At 45.9% G+C, this 23776-nt stretch overlaps 1 protein-coding gene and 1 long non-coding RNA gene across 12 annotated transcripts; one reads left to right on the top strand and one right to left on the bottom strand.

The window, feature by feature from the left end:
* Positions 1 to 101: 101 nt before the first annotated feature.
* ABCG2 (ATP binding cassette subfamily G member 2 (Junior blood group)) lies at positions 102 to 17954 on the bottom strand. 11 transcript variants are annotated; one of them, NM_001397253.1, is made up of 16 exons: positions 17863 to 17954; positions 13716 to 14002; positions 13083 to 13142; positions 11737 to 11851; positions 9538 to 9690; positions 8692 to 8849; positions 7661 to 7812; positions 7258 to 7374; positions 6157 to 6422; positions 5547 to 5629; positions 5111 to 5200; positions 3624 to 3748; positions 3106 to 3260; positions 2657 to 2746; positions 1952 to 2061; positions 102 to 1044 (listed from the first exon to the last, which is right to left on the bottom strand). In NM_001397253.1, exons 2-16 carry the CDS (start codon positions 13997 to 13999, stop codon positions 897 to 899), a joined length of 2106 nt encoding a protein of 701 aa, NP_001384182.1. In that variant the 5' UTR covers positions 14000 to 14002; positions 17863 to 17954; the 3' UTR covers positions 102 to 896. The 11 variants fall into 11 exon arrangements, with proteins under 11 accessions (NP_001384182.1, NP_001384181.1, NP_001315419.2 ...); NM_001397252.1 differs by having other exon boundaries at positions 13716 to 13999; NM_001328490.2 differs by lacking the exon at positions 17863 to 17954 and adding an exon at positions 17359 to 17502.
* On the top strand, positions 16506 to 19925 carry LOC112532676. Its single transcript, XR_003075879.3, has 2 exons — positions 16506 to 16654; positions 19384 to 19925. It is a non-coding gene; the product is annotated as an uncharacterized LOC112532676 (long non-coding RNA).
* The last annotated feature ends 3851 nt before the right edge of the window (positions 19926 to 23776 follow it).

Here is a 23776-nt window from a genome sequence, read left to right as displayed (position 1 = left end):
TCGCTGCAGTTACCACAGCTGAGCTGTGTGTCTTTTTCAGCGCAGCCTTAAGACCTACTATACAGAGATGGTGCTGTTAAAGAGGAAGTCTGCTAAAAACATTTGCTGCACATACAGTTTTTCATTAAGAAAAAACGTTTCTTCGTAGAAAAAGATTATTTTTTACCTTACAACAGTATCATATTTCTCACTCTTAGGTGCTATGGCTCATTCCACTGCTCTTTAGATCTCACCAACGTTCCAAACCCTGCCACTCAGCAGCTCAGGCTGCCCCAGACCCCATCCAACCTGGCCTGGAATGCCTCCAGGGATGGGGCAACCACAGCTTCCCAGGGCAGCCTGTGCAGTGCCTCACTGCCCTCTGAGTAAAACATTTCTTCCTCCTATTCCCCTGACATACCTTCCATGGAGTAACTCCAAGCATAACCGCTATTGCCTGGCACTTAGAGTTCATTCTCCCTACAGACTTCCAACTTCAATGCATCTCCAACACGCTATGAATGGTCTCTGGCTCTCCTCAGGTATGATGGGCACTCACAAGGGGCAACATATCAAAGCATGAATGTCTTCAAAGGAAAAGGTTTCCTTCTGCCTCTTTCCTTTACCAATTGGCCACAGCAGCTGTACAATATAGAATTGGATAAGTAGCTAAGGAATTATGAGAAATATATTCTCTTAACAGAAAAAAAATACTTATGAAATCTCACAGTAATACATTTCTTCTTAACAAACAAAATCATACAATCATATGGAGATCATGCTCCAAAAACAATGGGGCAAGATTCCCATCTTAAGTCCAGTAAAGTCAGTTGAAATCTTTGGCAACATCCGGTAGGCTCTAGCAAGCTTTGTAGCTTTAAGACCTGAGAGGCTGTAAAGCAAGGCAACGCAGGAATTTATGTGAACTTCCTCATAAACCGGAGTTTGAGATAGGCAATGAGAAGGAAGATGACAGTCATGCATAAGAGAGCCACTATGTTCTCCCACATTGCCATGTTAGTAGGTGCGATTCCTTGGCTGATCAGGTAATCTTCACCAGAGCACCTGCAAAAAAGCATGGGGCAGAATTTGGTTTTACTAAGTTGTGCAAGATACCATAGGTCTTCAAGCAGTTACTTTTACTTTCCTGTTGCGCTAAGATTCCTCTATCCATAACTGCAAAGCAGACGTGACAGAAACAGACTAACTTAATAACTCATTAATTCATTAATCATGAAAAAAGAAAAGCTGAAGGGACATATCTGTTTCCCCGGTTCCCATAACTCCTCACATGATCCCATAACGTGCTAGTTGTTACTTACAGATAGCTAGCAGTTTGAGTAAGCTGAGTAAGCCTCAGAACCACATCAAACTGTGATATGCACAAAAGCATTTAGTTTCGTTTAGTTTCACACAGCAACTGCTGGAGGCCCATAGCAGGGGCTTGAGGTCCAAAAGCTGTCACGAGTCTTCTAGTACTCTTCCTTCCAATAGCATCAACTGACCAGTTCTCTACCACATGTCATGAAACACTGACTCTCAGTACACCAGTAGACAAGAGTATTTCCAACACGGAAATTGGCTCTCTGCTGTACCTGCTACTAGGTTACCATTTACAATGGAACTCTGAAGGACAGGCATGTTTCTGATCACTAGCCTATTGTTTCCCACTGCTACTGTGGTTGTATACACACTGTATTTCCACTCAGATTTGCTTAAGAAAACTGATAACCCAGGGCCAAGTTACCAAAAATAAAATTGAGCAAATCTGCCTGTTTTTAGGAAAAGTTTCATCCCTACTTCACTCTGGGGTAAATGGCTACATAAACACATTATTTTTTGACAAATTCTTGAAGAGACTGGCTTGTGAGTAGTTATCCTGTGAGCAATATAAAGTTTTGAAGTAGTCTGGCTAAGTCTTTAAGCAAGCCATTACAATTCAGACCCAAGAACCTTCATGAGGTAGACTTACCTTACTCCTGAAGTAACTGGTGGACAAGCGGTTGCATTTCCCACAGACACTGTAACGTTTGGTTTGTCACCACAAAAGTAGAGATCTCTGAACTCATTCACTTGAAGAGCCTAAAGGAAGAGGAAGGTGTCAGATTTTCCAGAGATAGTGATTTGGTGTGTTAAAGCTGAAACACCTCAAAGGAAACTGATAAATAGAAGACATGCATTATCAGTCTTGGAATCATATGTACATTTTAGGTTTGAACTGGCTCAGAAAAAAAATAGTTCCCAGCCCTTATTTTGAAGTTCTTAACTACTACCTTTCTGAGGATTTGCTCCAAGTTCAACATGCAGGACGGTTTAGTGGCTGAATCTGTGGCTTCAGAGTTATATTTCAGTGATATAGCCATGGATTTCTGTCTTGCCAGCTACATGTCCCCATTTATCCACTTTTATCTGCATTTTCAGAAAAGATGTCTGCACGCAGACAACCCAGCACCAGCGCACTAAAGCACAGGAGGGACAGTCAGCCCTTCTTCACTTCTTCACTTCTTCAGGCAAGAAGTGAATGGCTCCCCTGCACTGGTGCCCTGGGCTAACTGCAATCTTAAGGAGCACTTCCACATTCAGCAACTGATAAAATGCTTCAGTGATGCCAAACTTCTGTAAGACACAGCACTGCAACTACTTTACCTACAGGAGACCAGTGCTACATTCTACTCACAGTAAGGCCGTATCGAGGGATGCTGAAGTACTTGAGCCAATTAAGCCAGCCCATTACAGAAGGGAGGTTTACAAGGAGGCCAGAAAAGATCTGAAAGAAAACAAGAGACTAATAAGTCACAACTCAGTTTACTGCAAACAATGCTATTTCTGCACAGACATTATAGCAGATACATAGGCACACTGTGATAGATGAATCTCTTTATCTCTTCATACTATTATGCCTATGATTATAATCTGGCAGAGGTAAGTCTTTGACTACAGCAACAATAAGGTTGCAGGCACGAGGCTGATGAGGTACTGGACTGTGGATTCTCAGCATGCTTAGGGCTGTCTTGGTACAGGAGACAGTCCTCTCAGTATGGATCGTAAAAAAAAAAAAAAAAAATCTGTTCTCTGAAAGCTGTTTCCTCCACCAGAGCAGCACACACCTTTACAAGCTGTACTTACAAGCATCAGGACAAAACAAATAGTGATGAGCAGATTGGCCACAGCCACCACTTCCATCCCAGCACTGATAGCCAGAGACATGGCTGTAGCAGTGTAGGACACCATTACCAGGGCCAGCATGAAGAAGAAGAATCGGCCTGCTATAGCTTGAAATCCTGCCAAGAAGCAGAAGGAAAAACATCCAATAAAAAGCCATTTCACAAATCCCAAAGAGGTACCCCTGGACTCCCACACAAGACACAGAAAGCAAGAAGAAAGGCTTGGTTTGGAGTTGGCAGCAGCTGTGAATGCTCTAAGGGTCCCCACGAGCACTACCGAAAGATATGGACAAGCAGATCCCTGTCTTAAGATTGCTGGTGCCTCTGCCCCCAACTCCTCAGAAGTTATGATGCCAGGCATTTAAATCAGTTGAAGGTTTAGTCCGTTTCAATTTATAGATAGAGGAACTAAACTCAGGCTAAGTCAGATATCAAATGTATTGAACAATGGCAGGTTCAACGAAAGCATCGATTCCTTACCAATCATCCAGTAAGTGATGCATGAGAATATGATGGCTGGAGCAGTTCTCATGGGCAGTAGATCTCCTAACATCAAGGCCAGGAAGTAGGCAGACACGCGATAATATCCGCTGGTGTACTGATGGCTGTGAGGACAGGAAGGAGGGGAGTTGCACAGGTTTAGAGCTCATCAGGTTTAGCTCTCATCTTTCAGAAGCAAGCTCAGTAAGTGTGTCTGGTTTATCCCTAGTCAGTTTCTGTTCTTTCTACCACTGACTCCTCTGCATGCAAAGTTGATTATTTTCTCTGTGCTATCACTTCCCACTCTAAAGCAAAGGCTGAGCCAACTCACAGGCCCATGTAGTGATAGTAGGAGCACTGTGAGTGAAATGCATGGAAAGTTACGTGACAGCTAAACAACATATTGGAAAAAAGCTCCAAACACTGTTCAAGAACAAACCTGAACACAAGAGCAGGAGAAAGTGTTAGATTTATTAACTACAGAAGCAGTTCATCCAAAGCGAACTCATACAACTGTTTCCAAGAAAGAATGGCTGCCAAGAATGGGAAAACACCTTAAGGACATCAACTCATCTCCAGTTCACAGAGCAATTAAATGTCACTAAGATTGCTTTGCTGCTCACTGGAGCTCACGAAAAGATTCTGTAAGTGGTCAGGTGTCAAAATCCTCACTGACACAGCCAATAAGCAGAACAGAATGGCAAAAATGTCTGTATGGGTGAGATTCATTTCTGAGCAGCTGTTAGGGAAAATGCCAAGCATGAGCAAGCTAGGGGCAGATGTACACACATCCAGACTAGCACCTCACAGAAACACACCACTCATTTTCCAGGCACAACTCTCCTACTTCCTCTGCACAGGATATGTCGCTTGCTCTTTTATACCATGAGCTGGAGGCTATTCCAAACTACATTTTTGACACACATATATATGTACTCATTTGTTTATACATGCTTATTTACATACACACACATCCATAATGTATTTAATATAGATGCGTGCATATACATAGATGCAATTGATTTCTTTAAGAGCTCTTATAAGCCAACTAGCACCCCTTCTGATCATCCTTTGTGAAGATTTTCCAAGAACTCCCCCATCATCTTTGCAGAGTCTTATCACTCTGGGATCATTGCAAAACACTGTTTCAACCCTGCCAGCAGCAGGAGAGGCAGGGTTCACAGTCTGCAGGATTCCCACACAGACTTCAAAAACAGCTGTTACCAAAAATGGAAAAGACGCTTTTCAGTAAACTGTGACTCAGCAAGCAAGTAAAAGCATTTTACTTTTCCCCTCCTTCCATCACCTCTTAGCATTTCAGCTACTTGTTTTACAGACTCATTTAGCATTTCTATTCAACTCGGATGTTGGAAGAAGAAATGAAATCTCCAGTTCTGTCAGGCAGAAATCTTTTTGGTTAGCCTGTAAGATATCCCTCCCTCCCCTCACTGCAGGGCAGGAGAGGCTCTAAGAGAATCACTACTTACACAAAGAGTTTTTTATCTCTGATGAACAGCTCAATTGCAGAGACACTGGAAAAACACTGGTTTGTGGTGACAAAGAACAAGGATCCAACCCTAGAAAGCAAAACAGCAGTCCAGAAGTGAGGAAACAGCCAACACCAAGTCAGCAGGCCTCTGCATCTACCCTCAGAATGGAGATATTTAGTTGTGCAACTGTAGATCTTATCTGCAAAGCCAGGTTTATTCCTTTGTCACACCGTGCACATCTCCCTCATACATATGTGCAAGGTCAATGGGACTGCAGTCCCCCAGGACCCCTGGCAATACCATTCTGCAGTGCATTTGAGCTGGTGAACCCAACTCTCCTCTGCGGCCCAGGCAGAGCCCAAAGCCTTCCCTGTGGCCAAAACCTGTCTCCTAGAGACAAGGAAATAAGCCAGGTGTGGGTTGCCAAACTTACCGATTCTGAATGCCACTTTCGTCCAATTTTACTCCAAAAAAAATGGCCCCCACAACCAAGGCTAGAATTACAGTCACTGCAATCTACAAATGAAAAGAAGATGGAAAAAACAAGAGTCCTTTAGATGGATAAATAGGTACAAGTCACCAGATGGTCATTAGGGTATACACAGGGTTTAAGATTCACATCCATCTCAAACTGACCTCTATGACACGAACACTATTAGAAGCCTTACGCCAAGTTTTCCCAGTTTATCCTTTTCCCTTTCTTTCTTCCTCTGATCTTCTTTGGCTAGTAAAGACTAACAGAAGCATACTACAAACAGCCCAGCTTGAAATGTCAAGTGAGCCACAAAAGGAATATCACTCTGGAAGCCACCCATGTGAGCCAGATAATGGAGCATTTTCCCCACTCCCTAATATTCAGTGCAGTAGTACTTCTGCTGAACTAGAATGGAGATTCTCTTCCAAAAGACAACAACCTGAGTGGTAGTGGCACATGACCTTCTTGTTCCCCAGGCTGGCTTTGATAACAGAAGTCTGTTCTACAAACTGCAGACTGTGGGACTGAAGGCAGAGGAAGTTGGAAACTTCTAGTAATTGTTACCTACCTGTGCAATCGAGGCTTGTGGGTTCCTAATGAGGTTTTTCAGGGAACGCTTGGACACCCAATAGAGCTGTGTGAAGAACCCATTTGCATAGGTAATCTCGTGCCCCTTCTTGGATACTTTCTTCTTCCTTCCCTGTTCACGCTCCACTTTCCCCAGTGCTTCCTTTGTGCTCTCATATAGGCTGGAGTTGAGATACTTCTGGTGTAGTGTATCTACCACACTGATGGACATGTTCTCTTCTACTCTTCCATTTTCATTGCTCGCTTCTAAGTAATAAAGACAAGATATGTGACACCCCATGAGCGCTGACCTTCAGATATGGCCCATCAACAGAGGTCCACTCCAAAGGCTAGATGAAAATATAATTGGGAATGGCTACAGAATTTTCATCACTCAAGCCTTAGCTCTGAGCTTAAGAGGGTAGTTGGAATGAGACGTTTTCCCTGCAGTTTTAATCCAACCTAGCTCATCATCCACCTGTTCTTTGTGACACAGTTATGGCCACAATCTTAGAAAAAGCTACTAAAAACCTCCACTAAATTTTAGTGAAATCAATGATTTACTTTGATCCATTTCCCTGTCCTTGAAAGGAACCATTACAAACACTTTATACTCATGTAAAACCCTTCAGTCACAGAAAAATGAAAGCACTCCCAGAAAATATTTCTCAGTATTTCAGTCACAGTATTGCTAGAAGAGTTTCTCATATCTAGTTCTAGTATTTCTTGCTGCCACAACAATCCATTACTCCCATGTCTATCTGCCCTCTTCTCCACAGAAGTTCCTTACATGACTGAAACATGTCTTCACTCAGCTGTCTCTTGGGAATAAGCAATTCTAGTTTTTCTGTCTTTCCTACATGTTTTACAGACTTTTAATATTCATCATTGTTAACCTATATTATTGAAAGAAGAAAAAAATCCCTTTTAAAGTTATTCTGAGATATTTAAAGAAGTCCAAAGCAAAGTAAATCTGTTAGCGAAAAAATAAAGACAGTGAAGTGTCCTTAGATTGGAGCAAACAGAGAGTAAAACTTTGCCACCACCACATGTAGCTTCCCTTCCACAAAAGCCACTGGTGAGTTTCTCCTTGACAGTTTACCTTTTCCTGTGTCTGCAGGCTTGTGATCTTCCTTGCTTGCTGCCACAGCAGTTGAATCACCATTTATGATATCAAGGAAGAAGTCAGCTGGGTTGTTAAATGGCTCACATTCATATCCTTAGGGGAAAAAAAAAAGAATACATTTTAAAAACCCACACAACATACTTGTACTGCACAGCTCCTATGACTGCATCTAGACTAGACTGGAAATTCACTCCACATTCCTTTTATTCTTTTTTTCTCCCCCCCATTCTAACCTAACACTGTTAAGATCATTTATCTACAACCTCTAGTATCACAGTGATAAAACTGCACAAGAGATTGATCCAACACTGGGATGAGAACCCGCCCGCAGTTCAAACTCAGTAGCTGGTTACCTTTGCTCATAGCACAGAAGACTTACCAATAGAACTAAAATACTCCAGGGCCTGTTTTGCAGGACCATGGTACAGCACTTTACCCAAAGCTAGTAATGTCAGACTGTCAAACAGCTTGAATATGGAATAGCGGGGCTGATGGATGGAAAATATGATGGTTCGGCCTCTTCTAGAGAGCCTGAAATAGGAACAAAAATTCTCTCAAATACATCACACTTCGCATTTCAGAGACGTCACATTAGCTGAAGCAAAAAGTAAGCATCCAAATCCAAGTAAGGCCCAATAAAGCTCTAGTTCCCTCTTCTTCCTCACTGTGTCAGATACTGCCTGCAAGACCTTCAAGCATCATTTCAAGAGTCTGTTGCTACAGTTCAGGCAGACAGAGTATGATGTTCTCTGTGGCTAGCAAAGGTTAAGCCCACTGCTATATTTAAACTGTCCTTAATGTTTTTTCTGTAGCAAGCTTCAACTTGACTAACAGATGAGATCCTACTGCATTCAGTGGCATTGCCAGGCTTTACACAGCAGGCTAGGGAAGTCTGGCCAGTTACAACTTCACTCTTTTGCTGACGACTTACTCTCTACAAAAGTCAAAACCAGTTTTCTCTCAGGTCTGTCAGATGCACTTCCAAGTGCTTTAGCGCTGATGTTCAAAAAGTATCCCTGCTGATTAAGACCCTCTATCCACAAGCAGCAAAGTAAAACATTCCCTCAGGAAAATTACACATGCCACAAACTCAGAAGTGTTAGGAATTCATTCTCATTATGTGAGATTATGATTTCAAGGTTTGACCTCACAATCCATCCCTCCCTGTGGCAAAAGGAAGTTGTCCAAGCCACATCTGCTTTTTGGGCTTCAATCCAATCCTTGCTGTCAAAAGATTCCCGTCAACTTCAATAAGCTTTGGACAAGACCCACATAAAGAGTCTACTACCACTTACAAGTCTAGTAGTCTAACTGTTTAAAAAAATTTGTAACTACTCGGTCATAGCAGCATTTGTTTTTCGTATAATAAACACAGAAATTCCAGCAGAGCCCTGAAGAACCAACTCTTACTTCTTCAAGAGGATGAGGACAGCATTGGCTGTGCTGGCATCAAGGCCTGTTGTTGGCTCATCCAGAAAAAGCACTGGTGGCTCTGTGATGAGCTCCATCCCGATGTTGGTTCTTTTCCGTTCCCCTCCAGACACTCCACGGATCAATTCAGTTCCTACCTACAAGCAGAAGTTGGGCATTTGCAAAGATTTGCTATGGTGTTCATTTTTGCTATGAAAAGCAGCCCTTCAGCAGTTCCATAACAGAGCTAAAGCAGATGATGGGGCTGACTTCAAACAGCATTGTGAGGGACTGGGGAGCAGCAAGCAGACAGCCTCAGCTTCAGAGGTGCTTAGAAACTTTGACATTACAAACAAGGATGACAGTGACAAGAATCATAACAAGGCCAGAGCAAAGGTAACTTTGGTATCCAGGAATGACTCTCATGGGTAGCTCACCTGCTGCCCAAGTGAGGAAAGTAAACTAAGAGTAGAAATGCAGCTAGGAGGAATAAGGTCTGCACAAAACTTCTCCATCACATCCCAGCTTCCCACTCCCCACAGCTGTCAGTGCTGTAAAAACAATTCCCTCGTCTTGTCCTACAAAGCCAGGAAGTTATCAAGTAGATTTCCAAAGTGCTGTGATTAGGCAACTGTTTTCCCTCTGCTTATAAAACAAATTGGACATGGTCCCAAGTCTTCCTCTTTTAACAACAAATACGCATACCTCTGGACTCATTTCATGTGTGCAGTATGGTCTTGTCTGGTTCCTGCTTAGCTCAGTGCAGCTGTACTACATACTCCATGCTGCACAGCCAAGCAGCTTAGTTTCCAGTAGCAGTAGGATTTCTAAGATGGGTATTCTCACCTTAGCATCAGCCACTTTGCTTAATCCCAGCTCGCCAATTATCTGTGTGACTCGTTCTTCCTTCTCTTGAAAGCTGATGGAGCTGGGGAGCCGGAGGGCAGCAGAGAAGTGCAGGTTCTCCCTCACTGTCATTGTGCCCATGACAACATCATCCTGAAAGCAATACCAAGATAAGTGAAAGCCTTGTTCTCAGCTACCTGACTGGGCACCGGAGTCCCTGTAGTGGTAGTTACTGGATAAGCTGTTTGTGGACCACAGGGAAAACTGGACTAAGTCAGAACTCCTGTTTCAAAATGTACAGGACACAAAATTCAGGGTCACTCTGTAGCAGTCAGATGGAAAACACAGCTCTACAGGCTCCCAGCTTGTGCCCAGCACCACCTCAGCATGCTTTTGGGCTCAAGAGTACACACTGCACAGTGCATCATCTTGCATTTTCCTTACAAGGCATAGGAAGGCAGAGCAGGGAGTTTTCACTGCTAGTGCTCAGCATTCAGGTTGGAGATATTCGGGGAGTCACTCGAGTCTGCTCAGTTCCCACTTATGAGCTGCAACTTGCTGTGGTCATATGCAACTGCTGAGCCCAGCTGCCAACAAGTTCCTCGCAGCCTCCTCCCTGGTCCTCAGAAAAATCAAAACTATTGCACCAAGATGCCCCACGTTTTTTCCCATGTTTCATATACCCATTCCTCTTAAGCACAAGACCTTATTCCACAATCCAACAAAGCTTCAGCAGTCGTGCATTTTGACTATGAAACAGATCTATCCAGCTGACAAACATGTGCCTACGCCAACCAGGAACAACTACTAACAGAGCTGACACTAGTTCCATCGAGAACTCCATGCCTCTCCATCACCTCTGCTTTGGTATTTGAGTCAATTCTTCATTCCACCATATAGTGGTAGAAGGGATGCAGCACTGGACAACTGCTGAGAAACATGCCTGTTAATCAGGTACCTTTCCAATCTGTAGAATTACATCCTCATTTGCAAGGCAGGAGTGCAGAGATCATCAACAGTTTTGTAACACATGATTTAGCAGGTCTATAGGCTCATCTGCATAAAACAGATGTATGCATTTATGCCTTCAGGTGTGTTTTGACACTCTGAGTCATCTTTATCAAGGGAATCATCGTTATCTATGGAACAGCACACAAGGGTGGGAGGGGAGAACAGCCATTTAACATCTAGCCTAGTTGCTCATCATTTCAAGGTTTGGTTTGTTTGCTTTTGACAACAGAGAGACAGATGTCTCAAACTGGAGCCATTTGCAAGAAACTTCCTGGCCTTTAATGAAACACTGAGGATTCAGGGATCTTTGCCCTGTGAGATGAAGTCTCAGCATCAGTCTTATGCGTCTGCTCAAAAGCCCCTCAGCTGGCAGCTTTCAGAAAGACTGCCTATTTCCTATCTGCCTGCAGTCAGAAGTCTGAATGGTTTTCACATTTGGCAGTTCATACAGCTGCCAAGAATCCCATCCTCAGCTTCTCCAGGGCTTTGAGGGTCTATTATTGGTCCAGGCCCCCACCCACTTCCGCAGATTCAGCTGGCTTTTCCTGTCCGAGTGGAACAAAGCTCTGCCTCAGCCAGCCAGAATCAGAGGAAGAACAGCAAGGATCTACTTACTTCCTAGAATTATTATCTAAGAGCTTGAAGTTACTTCTGCCAACTAGGGCTGCTTTAGAGTTTTGTAAGACATTTTAGGTGTTGAGAGGTTCCTACCATGCAACTTTTTTTTTTTTTTTAAACTTAATTTATTTTTAAAGTCATTGCTGGAACTTCAGGGCAGAGCCCCAGAGAACAAACACAGTGGCCTGGACACAACATGTGGCTTTAGGAGGACCAACACCTTCATGCTTTACTTGGAGTAAGCAGTTTGACCCTCTGCCTTTCAAATCACAGGAAAAACACTAACATCTGTTACCAAATTAAGTCTGTACAGATCATTAAATATTATCTAAACTAATAGCTCACGCTTTGCTCAACTTATGTGACAGAGCTCTACCTTTCTTCTTGAGAAGCCGCTCCTGTCCCACCACAGCCCTACTTACTCACCAGAGGAGACGCCATCTCTCATTCCCCACCAGTGAATCCCTCCTCTCTTCTCAGGGAGGAGATTTTTCAAAGTCTTTCCACCAAAGTCTATGCTATGCTACCCCTCCTAAGGGCTCCCAGCCTCCACTGAAGGCAGTTACTCACCTGCACAACATATCCTGAGATGCACTTGAAGTTTGGAGGTTGTGGGATGCCATCTATGAGCACTTCTCCAGACAGGCCTGCTGGGTCCTTTCTGGCAGCCAGCACATCTAGCAGACTTCAGACAAACACCAGGCATTAGGCTTTGCCATGACAACTGCTCTATCTCAACTGAGCAAGTACCACAAGTCAGCACTGCAGTTACAGCTGCTGCAGTCCAAACACAGGGCACTCAAAGGGGCATCCTCTACTCTGGGGCCTTCTGCAGGATTCTCATGTGCCAGGTATGCCACAGCAATTCCGAAGTACTCAGACCCTCACGGCTGCCAACCCCCTGCAGACATTAGCTCAGGCTCCATATTAACAGCTAACCTCAGACACACACACAAAAGCACCCTGCCAAGCAGCTGCAGTCTGCTCTCCAGCCAATGGAGCACAGAAGAAACTACTTTGATCTCAAGGAAATTAATCCAAATGGGCATAAACAAGACTGGATTAAATATTAATTTCATAAAGTCGTTTTGTTTTAACATATGCCTGGATTCTCCTTACTGCAAATTAGAGGCCAGACTGTCTGCTAGCTCAGTGAACACTGCCCTGTTGGAGCTTAGTTCTTGGAAACATCCTGACAGTCTCCTAGAGGGGAAGATCAAGGATCACAACAAAGACACACCTGTGTGAACCCTGGCCATACTCACCTGTCCCTGACCTTCTCAAAGGAAGAGTGACGCAGCACTCTTTTACTATGGTTACACAAGAGAGAAAACAGCGTCAGTACTGGCTGGAAATAGCCTGCAAAGTATTCTCTGTGCTTTCATCCGTTGATACCAAGCACATGCACTCCTACCACCGAGCCACATCCAGACTGGGTGATGGATGATCTACAGCAGGTATCCTACAGAATGACACCACACCCTACTTCTGGCAGCCATCAGAGTGGTCTGTATCTCTGAGGAGGTCTTGCTGCAGCAGCTTCACGGGTGACAACCTCCCTCCCACCCCTGACAGAGTTTGCCCCCACCTCTACACCGTGACAGGTCTGGAGCAGAGCCCACACCTGAGCTTAAGTCGCTCCTGTTCCCCTGGTATCTCAACTCAGGCCACCATCAAAGGTGACGACAGTAACACAGACCACAGATAGGATGGGTGTGGCACAAATGCAGGACAAGAACGCCAGCAAAGCTGACATCAGAGGGGCAGGATGTGAGGTCAAACTGCATCACCAGATTTCTCACAGGCACACCAAAGTCTGAGCCTGAGGGTCCCTCATATCCTCTCCCAGCCTTAACTGTCCCACATCCCCTTTGAACAGGTGACTGGCCATTTGAAGAGCAAAAAGAAGTACTCACGAAGATTTGCCGCTCCCTGTTGGCCCCAGGATAGCATTCAAGCCTGGCTTCATAATGCCACTGGAAGAAGGAAAGAGTTATTTCCAAATGGGAGACTGTTCACATGTGGCTCATAGTAGAGGTAAGGTGTGAACAAAATGCTGTTGAAAGGAAAACTTCAAGATTATTAAAGCCTTCTTAAATCTGAAATCAGAAAGCATTTTCCTTTCTCGTCCCAAACTGCCAGTCAGAACAGAATTAGAGCTGTGCATCAAAAGTAACCTACAAAATACAGAATAGGAGTTGTCTTCTTGCTGAGTTGGGTCTGAAAAAGAAACAACGGCTCTCTGTTACTCACTTCCTCCCACCATAACTCAGACCATAGTTAAAGAAATCCTCAGATCTTCAGGCAGCACTGTTCACACAAGTTTGGTCCTAATTTTATTATATCAGTGACTGACGCTGCTCCAGTTATACTCCATACTTTTATGCCTAAAACATGTTATAGCAAGTGCTCACATGAACTGCAGACTGGCAGGAGGGCAGTCATTTCTCTACCAGTACAGCTGGGTCTGGAAGGTAATAATCACATCACCAACTCACAGCAGCAGATTAATTTCCACCCCACGGTATTTTGGCTAAGCAAGAACTTACTAAACATTATGAAGGATCTTCTTTTCCACAGTCTTCCGTCTACATAGGAATCCACTGGACTGCTTAACGGAGTACTGGATGTTATGGAAACTCACAATGGAGCCTCGAGGTGATCGGAGAGAATCTCGTGTTGGAAGAGATCGTTGGAAACTGTCTGCTCCTTCCTCTTCTCCAACAGAAATGACGCTGTGATCAAATGTGTCCGCCATCACATCCTTGTTACGCAGGTCAAACTCAACTGCATGAGGGTTTCTGAGGTGACTGTTGTTTTGAGCAGTTCCCATCTACTGAAACAACACAAAAACACACACAGAAGATGACAAATGAGACAAGATCCGAGACGAGACAAGATCTGCAGAAGGTGTCCTGGAGAAGCTCATGTACACCATTCCAATCTTTACATGTGCCAAGTTTCCGAAGGGATGGACATCCGTGTTGGAAGACGTCCAGCAGTTCCCAAAGGCATAGGAACATTTAGAACAATACACGCAACCTTTAGGAACAAGGCATGGATGCTCTTGAAGAAGAGACACTGGCTCAAAGAAAATCCAATGAGAAAAAAAAGCCCATCCCTGATGACCACTGTCTTGCTTAACATGGTGGGGACTCCAAATGCACGCTGCTACTCTTAATCTAAAGAGACTCTGAAGCTCCCTTCCATCATACAGAATATACTTACTCCCCTTCATACACCATACAGTGAAGAAAAGCAAAGCACAAATGTATACTGCAGACAATTAAATATGGGATTTGTTTGCAACCACAGGGAAATGTACAAACCATCCTGATTCAGACAGATAAGCTGCTTCTGCAGCTTGGGATGGAGTACCTGGAAGGGAGGACATGCAAACAGCAAAGGGAAGGAGCTGTTCTCCCTGCCTCTGCATCAGCCCCTGTATAATAAGTAGTGTATCAATATCAGTATAACCATTAACGAGCACTTAGCAATGACTCTATTTGTAGTGACCTAGCAAGAGAGCTCTTTTGCCAAGGGGCTGCTTCTCCTTCTATTGCTGTAACTGACTGAGATCAATCACATAATCACACAGAACTGCAGGGGTTGGAAGGGACCTCAAGAGATGGAGTCCAGCCCGCTGCTAAAGCAGGTTACACAGGTAGGCGTCCAGACAGGTCTTGAATATCTCCATAGGAGACTCCACAACCTCTTTGGGCAGCCTGGTTCCACTGCTCCACCACCCTTACTGTTAAGAAGTTCTTCCACGTGTTAGTGCAGAACTTTCTTTGTTCATGTTTTAGGCCACTACTCCTTGTCCTATCACTACATACCACCAAGAAGAGCCTGGCCTCATCCATTTGGCTCCCACCTCCCTTCAGATATTTATGAACATGAATCAAATCCCCCCTCAGTCTTCTTTTCCCCAGGATGAACAGATCCAGGTATCTCAGCCTTTCCCCTCATATAGAAGATGCTCAAGACCCTTTATTATTTTCATGCCCCTCCCCACTGGACTCCTTCTAGGAGATCCCCGTCTTTTTGAACTAGGGAGCCCAGAACTGCACACAGTATTCTATATGTGACCTCACCAGAGCAGAGTCAAAGGGGAGGATCACCTTCCTCAACCTGCTGACCATGCTCACCCCCAGATACCATTGGTCTTCTTTGCCACGGGGACAAACTGCTGGCTCATGACCAACTTGTTGTCCACCAGGACCTCCAGGTCCTTCTCTGCAGAGATCAAGTAGGAGTCCCATCACTTGTTTACAAAAGTTTAAAGCTGTTGCATGAGAACTTGGAAACCCTGCAGCCCCTAAGTTCTGTAGTTCACACCCTGCCTTTTAGCCGGGTGTCTTTGCAGTCAAAAACCTTGCTGTCCCCTTTCCAGGCAGCCACAGCAAGGAAGAGGCAACACTACATACCCTTTCCAGAAATTGAGCACAACAGGTTACACTAGCACAGAGCAGACTAATCATTTACTTCTCTTTTAGCTGCCAGCACAAACGTGTTTCTTGGGAAATTACAATGTTAGTGACTCTGTGGAAAGCCAAGGCTGTCACCAGGCTAATGGAGAGCAAGGAGAAAAAACTAACACTGCACAAAAACTCCCACTGCTGATTAGCTGGGCTTTGAGGGAAGGCAGATGTATCCCACAAGCAACACCTTCCCTTCCATCTGCACCCACAGATGATCCTTTTTCTATTGCCTGCACTTTTTTCCTCCGAGGAATGAGAGGGTGATAACCAGTAAGACCAAACACTGCACAAGTAGAGCATTTCTCAGAAAGTGAGATTGTCATCCTTGGAGGAAACAAGAGCTCTAAAATCCAGATTAAAAAAACCAAGCAAACAAACAAACAAACAGAAAGACAGGCAAGTAGACAGAAAGGCTCCAAACTTCTCCTATCATTTTAAGCCATTTGGACATGGTCCTGAGCATCAGGTGGCCCTGCCTGAGCAAGGGAGGCTGAACCAGACTGCCTCCTGCCATCCTCAACCGTTCTGTGTAAGCTCAAGGAGTTGCAGAGGTTTTCATTTCTGTTTAAGTAAACGAAAAGCAGCGGGGAGGCAGAGAGAGGAGGAAAGGATGCAAGGGTTGTTTAACTTGGATGCAATCCCATACTCGGAGGCTCGTCATTCCTGGGAAAGCCATGCTTGTGGGAAGTATGAAAGAGCTGCTGGTTACATCAGCACAAGGCAGCTTATGTATGAGAAAGGTTGCACAACACATTGGGAAAAAAGAAATAGGACAGACCATGACATCAAGGGCAAAGACCCGGTTAGACCTTTGAACATCTGACTGCCTTATAAACCTCACGTCTGCTCCAGAGAGCCAGGTTTTCTGTTTACAACGCCATAAACCCTTTTATATATGCTTTTGCAAAGCTACTGATAAGCAGTGACAAGCTAAACAACCGAGTAGCTACAGGCAACGATAAAAGAAGGCTGAAAGAAAGGTGGAAAAGGCCCGGCAGAAGCTACAGGTGGGCTCCGGCAGCTGCACCTCGTCCACGGCCACCCCATCCCCAGCACCACCCCGCGATTCGGTGCCGGTACCGCCCCGCTCAAAGCCCCGCTCAGCACAGAGCCCCAGTGAGACAGCCCGCACCGTTACCTCCAGACCCCGCGGCGCTCCGTGCAGCGGACACGAAGCTATAGCTGCGGTGCTGCTTCGGCGGCGTTTTATAAGCGGGTGCGGACGGCGGGGTTATATAAAGTGGCGGCGGCAGAGCGTGCCTGCAGCTGTCATGCAATCCCGCCGACACGCGGGAGCTCTGAGCTCAGCTCAGCTCAGCTCGATCTGCCGCGGCTGCGCGACCCCCGGGGCGGTGCCGTCGGGCCGGGCCGCCCCCCCGCTACGGGGGCCGGGAGCGGAGGGAGTCGGCGCGGAAGCGTAGCGGAGCCCCCCGAGCGCGGGGATGCTACGGGCTGCGCCGGGTAGCACTGCACCTTCCCTGGGAGGGAGGAGACGGAGGGGTGGGAGTGGGGTAAACGCTTTCTGCCGCAGCCACCAAACGGCCGTCGGGGTCGGGGCGTCTCCCCGCGAGCTCCCCCCTGCAGGGTGGGCGGCAGCCCCGCTCTTCCCGCTGCCCTCCCTGCCGCCTTCTGTATGGTGGCATCCCGTCAGCTGGGGCATGGACCGGCCTGACGGTGCCGTCCTCCGAGAGCGCCACCCGGCCGGCCTCACCTCCGAGGCTGTGTGCCCCTCGGCGGTCCCGCAGCCCCCCGGGTCGCCGCTGTCCGTCGGCCGCCTCTCGTATTTTCGCTCCGTGTGAAAGCGAGACGGTCGGCTTTACGCCGGTTTGCCGTCTCTGTTTCTCCGCAGCCGCCTGTTCCCAAGCACTATTGTCTCATTATAAACGAGCGCGCCCGCCCCAGCCTCCGTGTTGGTGTGAGTGCAGGAAAGGCCCTGCTTTTATGGTTTGTAAAGATAACTTATATCAGTGCTGTCAAGTCACTCACTGTATTAATTACCTCCAACCTGACTGCACTCTGCAGCTCTTGTACAGCGTTGCATTTTTTTCTAACAACTGCTCTTGCTGGATGAGTCCAAAGCTCAGATAAGCAGAAGCATGCCTATGGTTACCCAGTAAATACCAGCAATAAAAATTCCAAAGGTTCACCTGTCCCCCTCCTGATACCTGCCTGCCCCCAGACATCCCGATGCAGTGGGCAGAACGGATACCTGTACCTTATGCAGCTGCTGGCAGGAGTCAAGAGCCAGGAGGGTTTGTGAGGGTACTGAAAGAGGTGTGACAAAGGCCATGGGTACACTCACAATGCAGGCATGCTGAATAAGGATGTTATTTTCAGTCACTCTGTGGGGCAGAAGTGGACTTGAGTTTGTTTTCTTTGCATTTTAACTTCCTCCTTCAAGGAAAATCTGCCTACATGGAAGACTTTTGCCCTATTACTTCACCAAGCATGCACATTTCTCCGTGTCCAAGTGTATTTCAATCCTAAACACCACGGAGCCCACACTGTGCTGCAGTGGCAGCCCCTCATCGTGTGCCTGGGACAGTGAAAAAACAGACAGTGTGCTTGGAAGCAGAGATGAGTTGCTCTGATCAGGAACTTGCTTCTCCACTTGGTGCCTGCACGTACCCTGACAGAATAGAAATGGAGACCCAAGGGATGGGAAGGAAGCGGGTCTGACAACTTAAGCATCCAGGTGGAGGCCCTGGCTTTCCCCCATCCCGTTTCTGAAGCAACAATCTTTGGGACCTCCTCTGGGCTTCTGGGCTTATGATCCTCAGAATTCATCTCCTTCCCAGCTGGTAAGTCTGGGAAGAAGAGCAAGTGCTCTTCCTTGCTCTGGGCACATGGTGTGACACCGCTGCCCTCTTACTTCTGACCGCAGCAGGGAAATTGCAAATGAAGCTAGTAGCAGCAAAGAAATAGGAAGGAAGTGTTTTCCAACTGTATCGTTTTACTGACCTAGTTCATTTAAATCATACAGTTGCTGAGGCAGATTTCTGCCTAAACAGGAGCAAAAACCAGTGGCCAGGGCTGTGGTATGAGACACTCACAGCACACCTAAGGAGAGCTTCATGTCAAACACTGCATTTTTCATTTTTTGTCATACCGTTACCAGGGCCTCAACATCCACTGAATAAAGAATTTCTTCCTAACAGCTAATGTAAATCTCCCCTCTTCTAGTTAAAAGCCATTCCCCCTTGCCCTATCACTATTAAACCATGTAAAAATCGATCCACCTCCTGCTTGTAAGCTCCCCTCGGGTATTGGAAGGCCACAATGAGGTCTCCCCAGAGCCTTCTCCAAGCTAAACAAACCCAACTCCCTCAACCTTTCTTCATATGAGAGACGCTCCAGCCCTCTGATCATCTTCATGGCCCTCTCTGGACTCACTCTAACAACTCCAAATCATTCTCAGTTGAGGCTAATTTGAACACTGCTCCTTTCTTACAGAATCTGGTCACACTAGACATCTTGCACGTCCCACAGCACACAGAGTGGAGAAGTTGCTAAGTACCTCTATCTTCTAAAGGTTCTGGCCTCTTCTCTCCTTTTCACAACCTGAGTCACAGGATTGCAAAAACATCAGTTTGAAGGGGATGCTGGGGGTTCCCTGGAGTCCAGCGTTCCATTTGGGCCAGGTCTTGCCACTACACAATCAACACAGACATGGCTTTGTCTAGCTGAATCACCAGTCAGAATTTTTTCAGCTCTGTTTCTCCATTACTTTCCTTAGGATGCTGTTTTCCTTGCCCCGAGGATCCAGGTTGTTTTAATGCCGCCTAATGCTGAATTTCATAAAGCTCATAAAACATTTCAGGGACCTGAGCCAGCAAGAGTGGATGAGAAACACATGGAGGAGGAACTGCATGCTCATTATTATTTTGTTCTCTACTGAATGAAGCAAGAAGCTGATCCTGAAGCTCACCGTGCAAAAGCAGCTTTGAGAACAACAGAGACAGCAATATTAGTCACTGTGCATGTGAGTGAGGAGCACTTCCTAGCTCTTCTTTTCCAAAAGGAGATGCCAGTAAACCATTTTAAAAAACACACTCTGTACAGATGCATGCCGATGTGCTGAATTGGCTGCATCTTCAAATCCATCACCTTAGGCACAGAAAGACTTTTCAGCTTGTCTTTTCCACCCTGAGAGCAAATCGTGTCCAAGCTGCTGCTGACTGGCCTCCTCTAATGAAAGTGCTGCTTGCCTTGGGGAAGTTGGCTTTTGAAAGACTTGAAGATTGTGTAGAAGAAATCTGACTTTGTCAAGTTTTGTTAATCATTTAGTCCTTTATCTGAATACATAGTAGCACTAAGTCCTTAGCTGGTTGGAGATAAGAGAGGATTCAAGCAAATCCAGGAGGAAAGGAAATTAATACTTAACTAGTGTGCTGCATTCATATATGATGACTGACAGTAAGGTTGGCTAAACAATAGGATCACTAGAACTGTGTGTGTTATCTGCGTAAAGCAGATAGACAGAGATAAAATATCTGAAGTCTGCAAGTATCTAAGGGATCTAAATAACTATTCCATTCCTTAAGAAGTTAACAAGTTAACATCATAGATGTGCTCAGATATTTACAGCTCCAACTTGCTGCTGTTAGCGAGGCTACAGAGAACGAAAGGTTAGCATAAGATGTACAGTGCAAATGTAGAGAGGCAATTCTTTCCCTTCCACTGTATAAAAATGATGAGAGGGATATAAGACAGGTAGAGAGAGCAGAAATGGTAAGGCCTCGTGAGAAGGGTGGGAATAGCAACCTAGACCAGAGATACACCTCTTAGATAAGCTGTATAGCAGCTATTAGGTTGGTAAGCTTTGGGAGCCTGCTGAGAACGGAAGCCCCACGTCCTCTCTAAAGATGCAAATACGGAGAGATGCCGGTTATGACTGCCCCATGCTCTTACACTTTTAGGACAAGGCCTGGGTCTGCAGCCTGCAACCAGGAGGCAAAGTGGCACTGAGCTAAGCAGAGGTGCACACTTCCACATTCAGCATCAGTCCTGGGGCAGGACTCCCTCAAGCTCAATTCCTGTCATCACCTGCAGGTCAGGAGTGGCCTCTCAGTAGTTCTGCTTCCCATTTGAGTGATTCAGAGCCCACAGAAAGTTAACAGGATTACAGTGTGTTTTATCTGTCCAACCTCAGATTTCCAGAGATCAGCTTTGTCCCTAGGCATTAATGTTGACAAACACAATGTTACGTAGGTGTTTCAACTCCCTCCTCATGAGCAAAGTCCAGGCTGCCCCATCACCCATTCCAAAAGAACTGTTTAACATTTAAAAATGCACAGGATCTGAGACAGTAGCATTTATTTGCTGTGGCAACACTGAACAGATTCAGTAGGTGCTGTATGCCCATAAGCACAGTGTCCCCAGAGGGACCTTACACAACAGCAGGATATTGATAACAACATGACAGTAAACAGCTGGTATACTGGAGGAGGAGACAGAAGAAAGTAGCTCGTAATTTCTGCCTTCTTTTGCATTTTCCTAGATGTGCAAGCATGCTGCATGACAGAGCTACTGCATCATGTCCTCCCAACACAGGACATGGCACCATATTAGACGGCAGAGAAGGCAGAGCGCAGACTCAGAGATTACAGCTGGTCTGACTGTCACGTCCTACTTTGTTCCATATTAATGTCAATACTTATTTCATTCAGTAGAGACACTGCCTGGTATTTGTCTTTGCCAGAACATCTCATGGTGTTTTTGATAGTGCCATTCTCAGACCTGATTTTCTCTCCTACTTTGGAAATTGCTATGGTGGAGAACACAGGAATGGCCTCTTCTGGGCCTATACAGGGCAAATCCTTTTGTGGCTTTTTGATAAAACCTTTGTATTCCTGCAAGAATTCAGAAAGAATGCCAAATCCCATTTATATAACACATGTCTATTCCATAAGAAACTAAGGAAAATCTCTGCCCTTTTGTTTGCTCTGAAAACCTTTGTGCACAACTCCAGATCGTGCTTTGTTTGAGGAACCCTAGACATGTCTGAACAGCCTAATTGGCTTGATGCATTAGAGCAATATGTGTTCACGTGCACGTGTAGTTTCTCTATCTCTGAGAAAACCATTTGCTGCTATTTCTGGTGCCTGTTCACAAAAGGGGAGCCTGCAAATAATGACAGCCAGCAGGTCATTTGGGATAGTTCCTCAGCCCTTTCCTCAGGCAGCACAGCCCAGTTGGCCTCAGGCTCCTCAGCCTTGCTGGTGCTCTGCTAAGCCGTTCCTCAGGCTGCTGGGCCTCTTGGGCACGCAGAGGTGAGCACGCCAGCTGAGTATGACTGCTGTCCTCAGGGGATGGCGGTGGTCAGGATGCGGCCCCAGGCAGAACTGCTGGGTGATGCCCTGCGTTGTATGGCCCTGTCACGCTGCCAGGCGCCCAGGCTCTCCTAGTGACTTGCTGCAGCATGTCCTCATGAAGCCAGGCTCTGAAGCATGAGCTGAGGTCAGAGGCTTGTCACCGAACACCACGCTGTGTTATCAGCGTGACATTGGCATTGCTTCTTGAGAAGCAGGGTGCGGGCTGAGCTCACCACACCCATGGGCTGGCACCCTCTGGCTGCCTGCTGCCACACTCAGTGCACACACACCTAGCTGGTGGCCACAGCTGGTACTTCCCACTTCTGATCCCAGGCCACCAGCCTGGGCATTGTGTCTTGCAAACATTCTCTCAAAAAACTGCCACGTTCCTTTTAACACACCCCTTGGTCTCCAAACTTGGGGAGATTAGGCCTTTGCACCCGCTGAAATCCCACCTCTGTGAAATGTTCTCCCAGTATGGGGCTTCTTGTTTTTATGTGTGGAGGGGTTTATCTTGATTTGTTATCAGCTGGTTTATCACATGATGACAGCTTCTCCCTTTTCCCTCGTTTCTAATAACCTGTATGACTGAGTACTATTGGTTTATCATCAACTCCCACTACTAAGTGTTTGTAGAAGAGGCAGAGCGCATGCTCCCCAGCCAGCTCCCTGTGCTGGAGGCCAAGAAATCAGCTCTGAGGCTGACACTAGCTCTCACTAAGAATCTTTTCATTTGGGAAAAACTTATTTTGTGATACAAAGCCTGAGCTAATCCTGTATAAAAGTTGTAGAGAGGAGCAACAAGCATAACCAGCCTGAGAAGGGGATAGTTTGTGACAAATGTGTGCTTGAGCAGATCTAGCATCGTAAAGTGTTGGAAACTTGGGGTTCTGCTTCTTTTTGCCATAGGAAAAGCATTTTTCTGAGTTTGCCCTCAGTAAAATAAACAGGTGCTTGCTACTGATCTCCTGTGAGAACAGCAGAGGGCAGTTCTCAGGTGTGAGGGGCTGGTAGTGGTGCTAACTGACATCTACCAGAACACTGAACACAGTGTCTCCAAAAGCTTGGCTGTATTTGTCAGGTTTGGGGGAATTTAAAAGTGCCACGTCAGATCTGTTCACCTGTTCAGATCTATATCCCAAGGGATACATGGAGAAGATACTGCAGGAGATTTCCACGGTCACAGCCCATGCTGGACAGAGCTGCAGGTGACCCGAGCCCAGTTTCAGACACCCGTGCCATGCCCCTCCCCGTGCAAGGCCATGAATCTCCCCCTGCCCTGCAAGTGCTTTGGCAGTGTGACTGTGACAGTGCTTTCTGCCCCAGATGTCTCAGTGAGCTCTTTAACCAGCACAATGCCCAGCAATCTTCTCCAAGGCAGGGGCTCCCTGTCAGACAATGCAGCCAGCGTCCAAATTGGAACAAAATACAGCTCTGCTCCCACAGACAAGGAAAAAGCACTTTACTTCCCCCCCCCGAAACACATATTATCTAAATAACACCAGTTGCTGCTAGGAGGCCTTACAACATCCATCTGAAAACAGCACCTGCCTGAACTTACAGTTCAGTGTATTTATGTTGTTTCTCAACCAGCTTCAACACACAATTGAGTATTATACACAAGCAATTGCTGGAGGCAAGTAATTGCCTTGCTAACTCTAGGACACATTGTTTACATGACAGCATGTCACAGCACAGATGAGACAGTTGCACACAGAGGTACAAGTAAGAGAAGACAAGGCAGACAGGCATTACTGGTGACAGAAGTTGTTTCACACTTAGTGATACTGGCACAACTGAAATCACACCAAGTGG

The sequence above is a fragment of the Gallus gallus genome, chromosome 6 (genome assembly GCF_016699485.2).
Source record: "Gallus gallus isolate bGalGal1 chromosome 6, bGalGal1.mat.broiler.GRCg7b, whole genome shotgun sequence".
Lineage (NCBI taxonomy): Eukaryota > Metazoa > Chordata > Aves > Galliformes > Phasianidae > Gallus > Gallus gallus.
The sequence above is the reverse complement of the archived record's forward strand: the minus strand, read 5'-3'. Positions and strand labels throughout refer to the sequence as shown.

Excerpts from the sequence above, each read along its gene's own strand:
- ABCG2 (NM_001397253.1), bottom strand. The coding sequence starts at position 13,999 with ATGGGAACTGCTCAAAACAACAGTCACCTCAGAAACCCTCATGCAGTT. Across the intron at positions 9,691-11,736 it reads TCTCAGGATATGTTGTGCAG|GATGATGTTGTCATGGGCAC; the intron begins GTGAGTAACTGC and ends TATTGCTTTCAG. Across the intron at positions 3,261-3,623 it reads CATCACTTACTGGATGATTG|GATTTCAAGCTATAGCAGGC; the intron begins GTAAGGAATCGA and ends GCTTCTTGGCAG.